Here is a 15,431-nt window from a genome sequence, read left to right on the forward strand (position 1 = left end):
TTCGGCGGTGTGCGTCCATGGTCCGAGGCTAGCATTGATTTCTGGAGCGTTGCACTATGGGTAGCTATCCCGTAGCTATCCCATAGTTCCAGCAGTCTCCCCCACCCCTTGGAATTCTGGTTTGAGATCCCAGTGCCTGATGGGGCAAAAATCATTGTCACGGATGGTTCTGGGTACAGCCTCACCCCTCCCTCCGAGAAAGCAGCAGACAACCGTTTCGTGCTTTTTTTCCTGGCTGAACTGTGCAGATGCCATAGCACGGCAAGCATGGACCCTGCTCAGATCAATACCGCAATCGTGGACGTTGTAAACACCTCGCGCATTCTCGTGCAGTCTATGCTGAACCAGGACCTGCAGAGCCAGGCGAGGAGGAGGAGGCGGCTACGGCAGTGCAGCGACGAGAGTGATGAGGACATGGACACAGAATTATCTCAAACCGCGGGCCCCTGCGCTTTGGAGATTCTGCTGGTAATGGGGCAGGTTCTAGCCATTGAACGCCGATTTTGGGCCCGGGAAACAAGCACAGACTGGTGGGACCGCATAGTTTTGCAGGTGTGGGACGATTCGCAGTGGCTGCGAAACTTTCGCATGCGTAAGGGCACTTTCATGGAACTTTGTGACTTGCTTTCCCCTGCCTTGAAACTCCAGAATACCAAAATGAGAGCAGCCCTCACAGTGGAAAAGCTAGTGGCAATAGCCCTCTGGAAGCTTGCAACACCAGATAGCTACCGGTCAGTCGGGAATCAATTTGGAGTGGGAAAATCTACTGTGGGGGCTGCTGTGATGCAAGTAGCCAAAGCAATCATTAAGCTGCTGCTATGAAAGGTTGTGACTCTGGGAAACGTGCAGGTCATAGTGGATGGCTTTGCTGCAATGGAATTCCCTAACTGTGGGGGGAGGGGCGATAGATGGAACCCATATCCCTATCTTGGCACCGGAGCACCAGTGCACCCAGTACATAAACCGCAAGGGGTACTTTTCAATGGTGCTGCAAGCACTGGTGGATCACAAGGGACGTTTCACCAACATCCATGTGGGATGGCCGGGAAGGGTTCATGACGCTCGCATCTTCAGGAACACTACTCTGTTTAAATGGCTGCAGAAAGGGAATTACTTCCCAGACCAGAAAATAACAGTTGGGGATGTTGAAATGTCTGTAGTTATCTGGGTGACCCAGCCTATCCCTTGATGCCATGGATCATGAAGCCATACACAGGCAGCCTGGACAGTAGGCAGGAGCTGTTCAGCTACAGGCTGAGGAAGTGCAGGATGGTGGTAGAATGTGCATTTGGCCGTTTAAAGGCATGCTGGCGCACATTACTGACTCACTCAGACCTCAGCCAAACCAATGTCCCCTTTGTTATTGCTGCTTGCTGTGTGCTGCACAATCTCTGTGAGAGTAAGGGGGAGACCTTTATGGCGGGGTGGGAGGCTGAGATAAATCACCTGGCCGGTGATTACGGGCAGCCAGACACCAGGGCGATTAGAAGAGCACACCACGAAGCGGTGCACATCAGAGAAGCTTTGAAAATGAGTTTCATCAAGGGCCAGGGTACGGTGTAACTGTTGTGTTTGTTTCTCCTTGATGAACCCCTCCCCCCTTGATTGACTCATTCCCTGTAAGCAACCCACCTTCCTCCTTCGATTACAGCTTGCTTAAGGAAATAAAGTCACTATCATTTAAAAATCATGTATTCTTTATTAAAAAGTCATTATAAAAAGAGGGAGAGAACTGACAAGGTAGCCCGGGTGTGGTTTGGGAGGAGGATAGGAGGGAAGGAAAAGGCCACTAAAAACATTTCAATGTAATGACAGCCTTTTGGTCGGGCTATCCACGGGGGTGGAGTGGGCGGGTGCACGAAGCCTTCCCCCACACATTCTTACACATCTGGGTGAGGAAGACATGGAACATGGTGAGTGGTGAGGGTGGTTACACAGGGGCTGCAGCGGCACTCTGTGACCCCACTGCTCTTCCTGAAGCTCCACCAGACCTCGGAGGATATCAGTTTGATCACGCAGCAGCCCCAGCATTGCATCCTGCCACTGCTGATCTTCCTGCCTACACCTCTGATCTTCCTGTCACTACCTCTCATCTCGAGCGTCTCTCCTATCCTCACGTTCGTCCCTCCTATCCTCATGTTGGTCGCTCCTGTCCTCACGTTCATTGGCATCTTTCCTGTAATTTGATACCACGTCCTTCCACTCATTCAGATGAGCTCTTTCATTGCGGGTCACTTCCATGATTTCCAAGAACATTTTGTCTCGCGTCTTCTTTTTCCTCCGCCTTATCTGAGATAGCCTTTGGGATGGAGTAGGGAGGCTTGAAAAATTTGCAGCTGCATGAGGGAGGGAAAAAAGGGAGAGAAGTATTTGAAAAGATACATTTTACAGAACAATGGTTATACTCTTTCACAGTGAACAACACTATTCACCTTACATAGCACATGTGATTTCACTACAAGGTCGCATTTTGCATCTTAATATTGAGTGCCTGCGGCTCTGGTGTTACAGATCTCACAGACGCAGGCCCAGGCATCAGAATTCAGCTTGCATGCGGCTATGGTAAGCCATTGTCTTTCGGCTTCTACAGCCTTCATATACACAGTGCCCTCCTTTCCCAAATACCAAGCAAATCCCGTTCAGTGATGCTTCTTTCCTGTTAACATGCAGCAGCAGCAGAAGCCACTCCCACCCTCCAATTCTGTGGGATGATCGCTTTCCCCCTCCCCCCACCGCATGGCTGGTATCATGGAAGATCACTGCTAATCACTCCCCTTCCCTCCGCCCCACTACGTGGTTGGTAGCAGGGAAGATCCCTGATAGCCAAAAGCGAAAAAGCTCAGCACTATTCCCCTCCTCCCCTCTCCCCGCTTGACTATGTGCAAGGAAGGATTTCTTTTAAGCAACAGGCAAACAGCCCAGTAGGAATGGCCATCTCTGTCCCCTTACTTAAATTCCTGAATTTCAACCAGGTTACCATGAACGATATCACTCTCCTCAGGATAACACAGCGAGATAAAGAACGGATGTTTCTTGAATGCCAGCAATCACCAGGACCATACACAGCTAGGCTTTGTCATGCAATGATACCCAATTACTTGCTACATGCATGGCGTGGTAAAGTGTCCTACCATGGTGGACGGAATAAGGCTGCCTTGCCCAGAAACCTTCTGCAAAGGCTTTTGGAGTACCTCCAGGAGCGCTTCATGGAGATGTCCCTGAAGGATTTGTGCTCCATCCCCAGACATGTTAACAAACTTTTCCAATAACTGTACTGGCCATGAATGCATACCAAGTCCTCAGGGCAAATCAATCATTAAAAAACGCTTGCTTTTAAACCATGTTTTATATTTACAAAGGTACACTCACCAGAGGTCGCTTCCATGGCTTCACTGTCTGGGCTAATGGCTTGGGAGGGCAATTTTGTCTCTGTGAGAAAAAGCTCCTGGCTGTTGGGGCTAACGGAGTGCTGTGTGCTCTCTGCAAGCTCGTCCCCCTCTTCCTCCTCGTCATCTTCCCCGTCCACAGAATCCTCAGCCATGGCTGAGGTTACCACCCCCACCTCGGAATCCAGGGACAGGGGTGGGGTAGTGGTGGCGGACCCCCCAAGAATTGCATGCAGCTCAGCGTAGAAGTGGCATGTTTTCGGCCCTGCTCTGGACCTTCCGTTTGCTTCTTTGATTTTCTGGTAGGCTTGTCTGAGCTCCTTAACTTTCACAATGCACTGTACTGAGTCCCTGGTGTGGCCTCTCTGCATCATGGCCTTGGAAATTTTTTCAAATGTTTTTTCATTTCGTCTTTTGGAATGGAGTTCTGTTGGCACGGAATCCTCTCCCCATATAGCGATCAGATCCAGTACCTCCTGTGCGGTCCATGCTGGAGCTCTTTTTTGATTCTCAGGAGACTGCATTGTTACCTGTGCTGATGAGCTCTGCGTGGTCACCTGTGCTGATCAGAGCTCCACGCTGGCCAAACAGGAAACGAAATTCAAAAGTTTGCGGGGCTTTTCCTGTATACCTGGCCAGTGCATCCGAGTTCAGATTGCTGTCCAGAGCAGTCACAGTGGTGCACTGTGGGATACCGCCCGCAGGCCAATACCATCGATTTGCGGCCACACTAACCCTAATCCAATATGGTAATACAGATTTTAGCGCTACTCCTCTCATTGGGGAGGAGTACAGAAACTGATTTAAAGAGCCCTTTATATCGATATAGGGGGGCCTCGTTGTGTGGACAGGTACAGCGTTAAATCGGTTTAACGCTGCTAAAATTGGTTTAAACGCTTAGTGTAGACCAGGCCTGAGTGCTTGCCAGTGGTCAGTGGGAAGGTCTCTGCATTTTCCGTGCTCTGTGCAATGTGTTTTCTTAGTGATATTTGAGGGAGGGAGGGAGAGAGAATCAAGTAGCTTCTAGGGCCATTTACCCTCAAACATTCTTTATCCTGGAGAGAGTCCTTGGAATCCTCATCGGCTCCATTTGCTGCATGAAGCCCATCCCAGACATTCTCTTCTCTCCACACCCGCCCCACTCCTCAATTGCAGTGAGAACATATTCTTGATCTTCTGCCTCATTACCTCACTTGTGCGAAGGCTGATGTTGGGTAACAGGCAGACCAGGGACATCAAATAATGGAGCTGAGCTGGGGCTTGTAGACATCTCAATAGCTTGGCATTGCAACACACGGGGGACTGGGCCTGGGATGCTGATTCCACTCGGTCCAGATCTCCCAGCGCAGGCATCAACACAGAGGATGGTGTCCTACTTCTCTGGTGGCTGAACGAGCAATTCATAAATTCCCAGCCCGGAAGGGACCATCCACAAAATTCCGAGATCAGATCTTTTAGGAAAACATCCCATCTCGATTTAAAAAGTGCCAGTGATGGAGAATCCACCATGACCCTATGTAAATTTTTCCAATGGTTAGTTACTCTCACTGTTAAAACCGTACTCCTTATTTCCAGTCTGAATTTGTCTAGTTACAACTGCCAGCCTGCTTCCTATTGCTGGGGGTCGAAGGGCCGTTTTTCGTTTTCTAGGTTTGTTCCACTTGGCACCGGCCAGTGGGCTCTTTTGTTTAACTGGCGAGCTTAGCCAAGCTTTTGTTTAACTGGCCAGTGGGCTCTTTTGTTTAATTGTCAGCTTAGCCAATTGCCTTGTAAGAAATCCGAGGCTTAGACCCCTCTTCCTATGATGATATCTGCCAGCTTTAGGGGAGATTGACCCTGCCTGACAGATTAACTTTACACTGCTGGTGTTCAATCTCTGTCTGTCTCTCTAAGATGTTACAGCAGCGAGTTTAATTGGTTTCAAAGTTTCAAGGAGGGTATCACATGAAAATTGTTCCTTTCCTGTTTCATCACTTGTTTCCTAAAGGAGATGGTAACAAGCTGCAGCTTGAGATCTTAACTTTCCCAGAGCTCGGGGATGTTCAGATCCAAGGTTGTGCTTTAGGTTGGATAGCTAAGGGGAATCTCTGTCCTCTGCCAGTTGTTCTTGTGTTCCCTTTCCAAGACAACAGGGTGAGACCATTATACTGATACACAGATGAGCAGAGCCAGCACAATCCATACACAATCGTGCTGTGGTAGTGTATGTTCAGGCCGACAATGTGACACATGCACACATACTGCTATGCATGCATACACTATAACACCCCCTTACATATACGCATGCCAGCACACTCACTTATGCACACCCATGTGCAGAGACGCACATACCAACACACCTCTACAAACACGCAGACACAGAGTCCTGTGTGGAAACACATATATACACTGGGACATATGCGCTCAGCTACAGACACATACAAAAACATATATCACCAACATTCTCCTGTACAGATGCACACTGACATCCCTCCACCTCCTAGAGGGGTTAGAAAACATGGTGAGATGAATCATTTTAAACTGGATTCTGTAATGAATGGGGAACCGGTGGAGCTGTCTGCAGGGGAAGAGATGGGTTCACCTGCCCGTGCTGTGAAGGCCTCAAGGACAAGCCAGGAGCTAGGGAGAGCTTCCTGTGAGTTGTGACCCATCCTGTTCACAACACTCCACTCGCAGGGTAGGTTTTGTTTGTGGTTGTGGTAGCTGCTGGGCCACCTGACGATCCCCATCTTCCCAACTCTGCAACCTGAGCATCCAGTACCAGCACCAGGCCCCCTTGATGCTGCCTAAAGAGCCTGATGCAAGAGAGAGAGGCTGGAAGTACCGGAACACAGGAGTCACCTGAGTGGATCTGTCCACAGACCCGCCATGGCCAGTGTCTTGTTTCTGACAGTGGCCAGTAGTGGATGCTACAGAAGAAGCAGCCCCTTCATAGATCACCTGACCAAATTTGAAATTGTGTGTGTGTGTATGTACACATATTTGCATTTCTTCCTTCTCCGCTGCAGCAAGCTGATTAGCCCCTGTAGTATGAGATTATCTCACCCCAATTGAAGATAACAACAGGGCTGGGGGTTTCCATTTGTTTCATGGGGAATTGTGTGTCTAAATCCCAAAGGTAATGTTGCAAGTCTCTGCCCGAGCTATTATTAATCATATAATCACCTAGCCAGTTTACAAATCCAGCTCCAGGATCGGTGTAATAGCCGGATGCATTATCTGTGTCCCAGCTGCACTGAAATCTGCTGAGTGATCACGCACAGCGAGGAACATTCAGCTTGTGCAGAGGGGCCAGCGCAAGGGCCAGGCACTACTGATGTCGTATTTTAGCCTTTGTTGGAGGTGCACTAGCAGTCACTTGCCCACAGTCAGATAGCAGGTCAATAGCAGACCTGGGAATAGAAGCCAGACCCCCTGATTCCCAGTCCAGTGTTCTGTCCATTAGCCATCACTGCCTCTCAACATGTGTGAATTTACCAACCTTTAAATCCTATTGGGTGAACGCCCATTCACATGTTCTGGCCCTGGGTATAAACAAGGCCCTGAGCAGTTTTGATTAAATCAGTACCATATGGCAGGATCCAGCAGGGAAAAGACGAATTTCTCTAAGAAGAGAATAAAGGAAGCAGCATGTTCGTTCTATGGAGATTTTACTTTTCAGACAGAAGAACAAACTCATGTACGAAACTCTCATTTTATTGCAAGCGCCACCTGAAAATTCCCAGCTGCTTTGTGTGGCAACAGAACAAAAGCTTTGCAATGGCTGCAGATCATGCAACCACCCACCCGCCGGCCCACGGGCCAAGCCTAGGCCCAGTTGTGCGGTGATTGCACACACAATGTAGTCGTCATTGTAAGAGAGAAGTCCCAGCACTATGGATACAAGGGCGCCACGCCCATCTCACTGGGAAGCGACAGCAGAGATGAGGAGCTCAGACAGCACGGAGACCTGTAAGATAAATGGTGGAGCATGAGAAGTTTGAGCTACAATAGCTGCAGCCCTAAGAAATCCATACAGAGAAAGCCACGTGTGACCAGGTAACCTTGTTTGTTTTCCATCTCGCTATTTATTATTTGCATTATGGTAGTGCCCAAGGTCCCAGTTGAGGTCGGGTGCTGCATTGTGCTAGGTGCTGTACATACATCTGGTGAGGTCTGTGCCCCAAAGAGCTCACAGTCTAAATGGATAGGACAGGCAGTGGAAGTATCATTATCTCCATTTCACAGATGGGAGAACTGAGGCAGAGAGAGAGAGAAAGGGACAGATTTTTAAGGGATTTCAATGAGAATTAGAGGCTTAAAAACCTTTAAAAACCTGGCCCCAATGTGACTTGTCGAGGGTCACACAGGGAATCTATGGCAGAGCAGAGAAGTGAACCTAGCTCTCTTGAATTCCAGCCCAGTGCCTGAACCATAAGGATACCCTTTGGCTTTTGTTATATTTTAGATACCTCCCAACCCAGGCAGCAGAGCAAGACCTCAGCCACCTTCCCAGCCAAGGCTGCAAGTGAAAGGGCCATGAGGAGACCATCCCCCACGTGCACACACAGTCCCTTGGGTTCTTAAGCCTGATTCCACCCATGCCACGTAAAACTCTGCAATGATGCTGCTAATGAGTCAATGAGAGGCTGCTATGGCCTCCTGCTGACTGTTGCATTCTGGTTTCTCTGCGCAGAGCGGGTGGAAGTCTTGTCTTTTTACCAGCCAGATGGAGACATTTCTTCTGCATCCTGCTTGTCCGGAGCCTGGTGGTGATTTGATGGTTGGGAAGGGATTTGATTGGTCTCTGGCAAAGGGCTTGTTGCTTTTGCAAATCTGTGTGCATGGCAGGGCTGTGGGGGGAATCCTCTGGCAAAGGGCTTTTGCAACTGTGTGTGTGAGTGTGTATGTGTGTGTGTGAGAGAGAGAGAGTTGCTGTAGGCAGTTCTGATTGTTCAGTCACTGACTAAAACAAGCTCCCCTTGACACCCAGCTGCTCTACTGCTTACCCACCTGAGCCCTTGCTAAGCCCAGTAGATGGGAACGTTGCTGCACAGGATGTTAATTGTAGTGCCCAAAATGGAGCGATTGGCCTGGGGCACAGGGAACCCCACCTCCTCCATCTCTTCACCCTGTTCGAGCTTGGACAGGAAATAATAGAATTAGATATGCACCAACCCCACACATAGGGTGACCAGATGTCTCGACTTTATAGGGACAGTCCTGATTTGGGGCGCTTTTTGTTATATAGTTGCCTATTACCCCCCACTCCCTGTCCCGATTTTTCACACTTGCTATCTGGTCGCCCTACCCACACACCATTACAGGAACTATAATTTATAGCCCAGGCTGGGGGACTAGGAGTTTATAATCCTTAGACACCATCAGGTGCTAATCATAACAGGATGTGCTCACGTCGTCGTTTTTTTCCTGCTCTGGAAACTAAGCTCTCAGTGCTTCAGAATAGCCATGGAAGCATCCTGTGCTGTGTGAGGATGTCCAAACCATCCACCACTCCTCTCTTGCACTAGCAATGCTCTCCTCGCCCAAATATTAGATTATCCTACCTTGCCAATGCATTGATTGAGCTGGTACAAGAGAGGCAGTGTCTTCTAGCAGCTAGAGTGCGGGGGTTTGGGGCGAGGACTCCTGTGTTCTGTGCCCAGTTCTGCCACTGCCTCAGCAGGAGACCTTGGGGAGGTCACTTTCTCTTCCTGTGCCTCCACTGTACTCCGAGTAAAAGGAGTACACTGCTGACTTGCACTGCACCTCACTCTGTGTGCATATGATTCAATTACCAGTCACAAAGCCTTTGGAGAGCCTTGGCTGGAAGCCATTTGATAAGGGCAATTCATTCTTTGCATCCCCTTCTGGTTGTATGCATTGAATACTGTACATGAGGCATGGAGCAATTGCTCCTGTCCTCCAGGATGGGGAGGTGGTGATCCTGCAAATGCCCACTGTGGGGAATTAACAGTGCAGTCACTGGTTGCACACAGTCACTGTAGCCTCTTTGCTCTGTGCAGGCAAATATTCACTGGTTGCTTCGTTTATAAGTTTGGCTCTGAGACCCAAATTCAGGCCTCACAGAAGAGGGTGCAGCACCTACTGACTTCAATGGGAGCTCAAACTGCATACACCCAGGCTGGTGCACTCTGACTGCAGCGAGCTGTCTCCCAGGGACTCAGAGAGCAGCCTCCAGCCTCTGCAGTGTTTTAATCTTTCACAGCTTTCTCACTCCTAAGTGCTCTTTCTCCCTGCACTCCTGTGCCTGCCTTTGTACCCGGCACGGTTCACACTGAGTGTGCATTCCCAGCTGCTCACCTGGAAATGCTGGAACATCTTGGCAATGGTATCCAGGCCCTGAATGTTCTCCTTGTCCATCTTGGTGATGTAGCAGGCTCGGCCTTGCCAGGATTTGTAGCAGATCAGCAGCTATTTGCAGACAGAGCACAGAGTGACTTTTAGCCCTGGCTTCCCATCATGGCAGCTCCCCAGGTTGTATTCACTGGAACTGAATCACCCTCCCAAACTGCACAGCTCCTTCTGCTTCACAGGGCCAGCTCCAGGCACCACCATTCCGAGCTGATGCTTGGGGTGGCAGTCTGCAAGGGGCGGCAGTCCTTGTTGTTTTGCCCCCAAGCAGCGTGCTGAATTGCCACTGTGGACAGTGGGGGCAGTCCTTGCGCCATTAGGGTGGCCGGCGCGTTTCCGCGGTGGCAGCAATTCTGCGGCAGCTTCTATGTTTAGCTGTCCGCGGCGGCTTCAGCTAAACATAGAAGCTGCTGCCGAATTGCCGCCGCCACGGAAACGCACCTGCTGCCCTAAGGGCACATGGACTGCCCCTGACGTCCGCAGCAGCAATTCGGCACGCTGCTTGGGGCGGCGAAAACTGTAGAGCTGGCCCTGCTGCTTCCACCATTGTCACCCCTCTCCATCCTCCTCTTGTCTGCTGAATGTGGCTCTCAGCCCAAGAGTCTCCTATACCCCTCACGTCCTTTCCCTTTGAGACTGTAAAGCCATCAGCTCGAGATGGGCCAGGATTGGTGCTGTGTCTGCAAGCGATCGCCAAAATGTGGGGGTTGTGTAGATAGGAACTGGATCCAAACCTCCCTGGGCTTGGTTTTGCAAGATCAAAACACAGGCTTTGCAAACTCAAACCCACCTTCTTATTTTGCTTGTCTCCCCTGCACCATGCCCCACCACCTTCCCTCTCACATTGGCCAATGAGGACAGTGCCCCATCCATCTCCCTTCGCAGTCCCCAGCCTGATGCTTGTTCACTCACTTTCTATTGCTTGCATTAACATGTGAGTGTTTTTCTCTGTCTTTATTTCCCCTGGGACCCACTTTTCTTTCCTTACTAGCAGCTATGCAGTGATGTCGGAGTGTGGTCAGTTCACAGCCAGGTGTGACATCAGCATAATGCTGGGTCCAAGCCACACAATCCAGGTCTGGGGGTGGGACTTTGAATACCCCAAATCTTGGGTGTATTCAGATCTGGGGTTTTGGTTCAAGCTTGTCTCTAGGGTACATACACTGGCTTGGCTCAGCCTGCATCTGGGACAGTTATATGGACCAGGTTGAAATTATCACTGGTTCCGCTACCTCTAATCAAGAGCGTGATAGAGACTCCAGGGATTCTAACCTGCTCTAGTCCGACCGTCCAGGTCTCACCCAGGCTGAGCTATGGGTGTAGCAATGAATGTTCCCTATAGCTCTAGCCAGCTTTGCCTGGCTGGCCACCTGTTTGAAAGAGGCTCCCCGAAGCCTAGCTAATTGAGCGTGCCCTACTTACATGGTGGTAGTCGTACACGACAGTGGCTGAAGAATTGATTGCTGCCTTGATGTGGAAAGTCCCTGTCCTATCTTTCCCACTCATGGAGAGCTGCTGCAAGGACCCTTCCCCATCCAGGCCGTGAATAGTCATTCGCAAAACCTAGAAGGCAAGGAAAGTCACAAAGTGAGGCGTGCCCAGTGCGGGGGGCTGGGTGTGCCAAAGCAGAAGATACGATGCATCAGCTGTTCATTGCCTATACCCTGAAGTGCCCTCTTTCCCAGCAGCACTCCCTTCATCCCTGCTGACTCAGTGCAGGCAGAGACATTAGTAAATCAGAGCCCTGGGCTGCAGTAGCTTCCCATTTCAAGGTACCCACTGAAACTTTGCTGAAGTCTTTCGCTTCTTTGCTGGCCCCGATAATAGAGAGCTATTCCTCTAGTGTCCCAGTCTCCTCTGCAGCTGTCTATGGTTCCAACTATCCTCTGTACTTGTCCACAGCTTCACTTGTTCCTGCTGCCCTTGTGTACTGGAGCTGCCTCTTTACCTGGCTGCTTCTGCCTCTTAGCACTGGTGCACAGGTGCATTTCCCAGTCTGCTTGAGTTCCCTTTGCAGCTGGGTGTGGCTGCACCCACCCCATGCTGTAGCAGCCCACTTTGCCTGGATGCATCTGCTTCCCTGTGCTCCTGGGCATGGCTGCAGCAGCCTCAGTGTGCCCCCGTCCCCTCTGCACTGGCACACAGCTGGACTTGCCCCTCTGAACCACTGCCCCTGGGTTTTTAACACTGTACTTACAGTTTCTGTGTGCTTCTCGGATATGTGCAGTCCCATCAGGAGGAAACCCAGCACAACCAAGACTATGATCACAACCACCACCATGATGATCAAGAGTCTTTTGAGGTGAGGGGAGAGGCAGGGTATCCTGGGGACGGGAGTGTAGTCCTGTGGGAACAGAAAAGAACAGTAACAGCAAGAAGAGCTGATGTGGGTATGCTGGAGGGACAGGACCCCACCCTCCCCTTTATTATATGTATTCCTGTAGCACTGAGGAGCCCCAGGACCCATTTGTGCTAGGTGCTGTACAAACACAGAACAGAACTATCAATCCTCTGTTCATTGCCATACCGGAGGGGCCTCTATCAGAGCCTCCTTGCTGCTAACATCCATCTTGTTTCTTGTTCTGCAGACCCTGGACGTCCCTGTAGTGTTCCTCCAGTAATAAAACAGCCCCCGGAGGCTCCGTGGCTGGAGAGGGGCTCATACAGGGGACTCTGATATAGTGGAGGGGCGGAAGAAAAGGGGAGGGCATGCTGGAGTTCCCCAGGCCTTTCTGGCTGCAAGCCAAGTGTTCACTTCATTTTTGTTTGTGAACCTGTTTCCCTGGAGCCCTTCAGAGCCGCATTTCTGATAACCTCCTGGGCCCATGTCAATCAAGAGTCTCCGAGGACACTTGTCTCTGGGCACAGGGGCCACTTAGCACCCAAGAGCTGCAACCACAAGGGTTCTGAGACCAAAGTCATCCAGCTCCGAGGGGCTAGTGCTGCCCTTCAGGCTGGAGTATCCGGCCCATTGATATGGCCATGGCCAGGCTTGGCTCAGTGCCCCGAGTCTCTAAGCCCCTCTGGCACCTGATGGTGCTTCAGATGTTCAAAGCAAAAGCCAAAAATCAAAGGCCTTTCACAAGAGCACTAGTTGTGAGTGCCCGGGCCCTTATCGGAGTGTGGGAAGCCAGGGGCCTGTGGGGAGGGGCCGTGGGTCAGTCACATTCTGTCCAGTGTACTGAACAGGTCATGGAGTATGATCCCTCAAACACTGGAGTGTTTCCTCTAGGTGTCTCATCCCAACGTTGTTGCTTCCACATGTTGCAATTAGAGAAAGACCCAAACCAGAGCTCTGAGCCACCCTCTCTCTGGACACTGAGGGCTTCAAACTCTGGTCTCAAACTGGGATCTAAATAATTGCAGCTGTGGACAGCCTCTGGGGTAAGGGACCTTACTAATAGGGGTGAGACCTTTGACAGTGGAAGTTTGCAGGGCTGCAGCTGGGCAGAGATGAGCTGATTTCTACAGCTCACTGAATGAATGCAGGCACTTCCTAACATATCAGCCCATCCCTAGTGAATTTTGACCTCTCTGCTGTTTGAGAGCTAACCTCTGACCCTGCTCCAGGCTGATCTGACCTTACAGTTGTTCTGCAGTTAACCATGGCCTGACAGCTGCTCAGCCTGACCCTGTCTGCAGCTGACTGCATAGACCGTGAGACAGAACATAAAAGGACTGGCAATAGTACACAGCTATTAAGTCCCCAGTTTCCCCGCCTGAGGCCTCGAAGCCTGCACAGAACGGAGGTTGCTCCTTTGTGCTGGTTTTGCATTGGGGGTGCTGGCCCAACCCTCAGCAGGAAGAGCTCTCCTTGTATTTTTCTTGCCCTCAGGCTGTCAGATGCACCTTGAGCTTCAGAACTGCTCCCAGCCAGGGCCGGCTCCAGGCACCAGCCGACCAAGCATATGCTTGGGGCGGCACCTTGGGGAGGGGGCGCTCGGGTTTTTTTTTTTTTGGTTCGGTGGGGAGGCGCTGGAGGGTGTTTTTTGTTTGTTTGTTTTTGTTTCAGCGGCGCGGTGCATGGGGGGCGGGGGCTTTGGAGGCATGGCGCTCGGGGGCGGGGGCTTCAGCGGCGGTCGGGGGCGGCGGCTTCGGCAGCACGGCACTTGAGGGGGCGGGGGGTTACGCAGCCCGGCACTTGGGGGGGGGGATTGCGCGGCCCGGCGCTTAGGGGGCCGGGGGTTTCGGCAGCGCGGCACTCAGGGAGGCGGGGACTTTGGCGGTGCGGCGCTCAGGGGGGCGGGGGTTTCGGTGGTGCGGCACTCAAGATGGGCGGGGGTTTTGGCAGTGTGGCGCTCAGGGGGGTTGGGAGCTTTGGCGGCATGGCACTAGGGGGGCGGGGGCTTCGGCGGCGCTCACGGGGGGGTGTTAAGGTGGGGCAGAGCTTTTTTTTTGTGCTTGGGGCTGCAAAAAAGTTAGAGCTGGCCCTGCCCCCAGCTTCCTGCCCTGCTCCCCGGAGAAAGTCCAGATGAAACAATGATGTACCCTGTGCGCTGAGGCCCCTTCCAGTGAAGGGGAGCTGGGCTACCATAATGTGTCCTGCCCCACCACCCATCCCCTCACTCCATAGCTTCTGGCCATGTCCCTCCCTTTGCTGTCTCCCCTCTCCTGACCCCTGGGAACTCAGTGACAACCCAATGACTTGCCAATCACTTCTCCCCCTGCCCTGCCTCCGCTGGGCCCTGGGACCCTTGTTTGTTTGTTGTCAGTGTCCTGGTCTCAGGCCCAGCTGTGGAGAGTAAGAATGCCCTCCATAGAGCCATCCCCTCTCATTGTTAGCCAGGAGAAGGCTGTGCCTGGGACGGGAGCCACTGTTCAGCTTGTGCCTCCTGAGTCACTCAGCTCATCATAAATTATCCAAGAGCAGCTCAGTAAGGATGGGTCAGATGGGAGGGGGTTGGGGAGGGTACAAGGTGGTGGTGGTGGTGGTGGCAGAGATTGATGGGGAAGGGAATCGGGGGCATAGGTAGAATGCTGCAAACCCAGGGGCACAGGGCAGAGAGATTGGAAGGAAATGAGCTGGCAGGGAGGGCAAAGTCCTGAGAGGATCCTGCTGCAGATGAAGGCCTCTGTACGACTGGTGAATGGGAATGAGTGTGATGGGGAGGGTGAGTCAGCAAGGGCCAGAAGCCAGTGGAAGAGTCTGTGCTTTAATTGCCCTAACAGTGCTCTCGGGATACACACAAGAGCACTCAGGTGCACACACTTCCATGTGCACACCTGTTCATCCACCCAAGTGCACCGACCCACTTGTACATAGTCACACACTCATGCATGCATGTGCACCCATGTTCACACACACATAAACACACAAGCGCACATAGAACATACACAACCCAGGCGCACACAGGCTCATACTGTCACACAAGCACACACAGACTCTCAGGCACATAAGAGCCCAGTCAGAGCCGTTCACAACCCATACATGCTCCATCGGTCACAGCCCTGCACATACAAAGTACACACACAGTTATATATTTGTATACACATTGCATTTGCATGCACACTACAAACATTCACAGTTACATTCTTGCACATGTATTTTCACATTCACGTGCACACACAGAGACACACACATGTATTCAAACACACATGCAGAATTCATACCTGGAGAGAGAGACACACATACACAGTTACATGCAGTACATACACACACTCGCATCTGCAAACATACTAGTGCATGCAGTG

At 51.4% G+C, this 15,431-nt stretch overlaps 1 protein-coding gene across 1 annotated transcript; it reads right to left on the reverse strand.

The window, feature by feature from the left end:
* Positions 1-7,061: 7,061 nt before the first annotated feature.
* On the reverse strand, positions 7,062-12,402 carry LOC115646364 (pulmonary surfactant-associated protein C-like). The gene is made up of 6 exons (XM_030552103.1): positions 12,268-12,402; positions 11,938-12,084; positions 11,163-11,303; positions 9,690-9,800; positions 8,379-8,506; positions 7,062-7,335 (listed from the first exon to the last, which is right to left on the reverse strand). Exons 1-5 carry the CDS (start codon positions 12,307-12,309, stop codon positions 8,390-8,392), a joined length of 558 nt encoding a protein of 185 aa, XP_030407963.1. The 5' UTR covers positions 12,310-12,402; the 3' UTR covers positions 7,062-7,335; positions 8,379-8,389.
* Positions 12,403-15,431: the final 3,029 nt, after the last annotated feature.

Source organism: Gopherus evgoodei, chromosome 2 (genome assembly GCF_007399415.2).
Source record: "Gopherus evgoodei ecotype Sinaloan lineage chromosome 2, rGopEvg1_v1.p, whole genome shotgun sequence".
Classification (NCBI taxonomy): domain Eukaryota; kingdom Metazoa; phylum Chordata; order Testudines; family Testudinidae; genus Gopherus; species Gopherus evgoodei.

Coding starts and splice junctions, on each gene's coding strand:
- LOC115646364 (XM_030552103.1), bottom strand. CDS start 12,309: ATGGATGTTAGCAGCAAGGAGGCTCTGATAGAGGCCCCTCCG. Junction 12,085..12,267: donor CTCTGATAGAGGCCCCTCCG/GTATGGCAATGA, acceptor CTGTTCCCACAG/GACTACACTCCCGTCCCCAG. Junction 11,304..11,937: donor CCGAGAAGCACACAGAAACT/GTAAGTACAGTG, acceptor CTTGCCTTCTAG/GTTTTGCGAATGACTATTCA.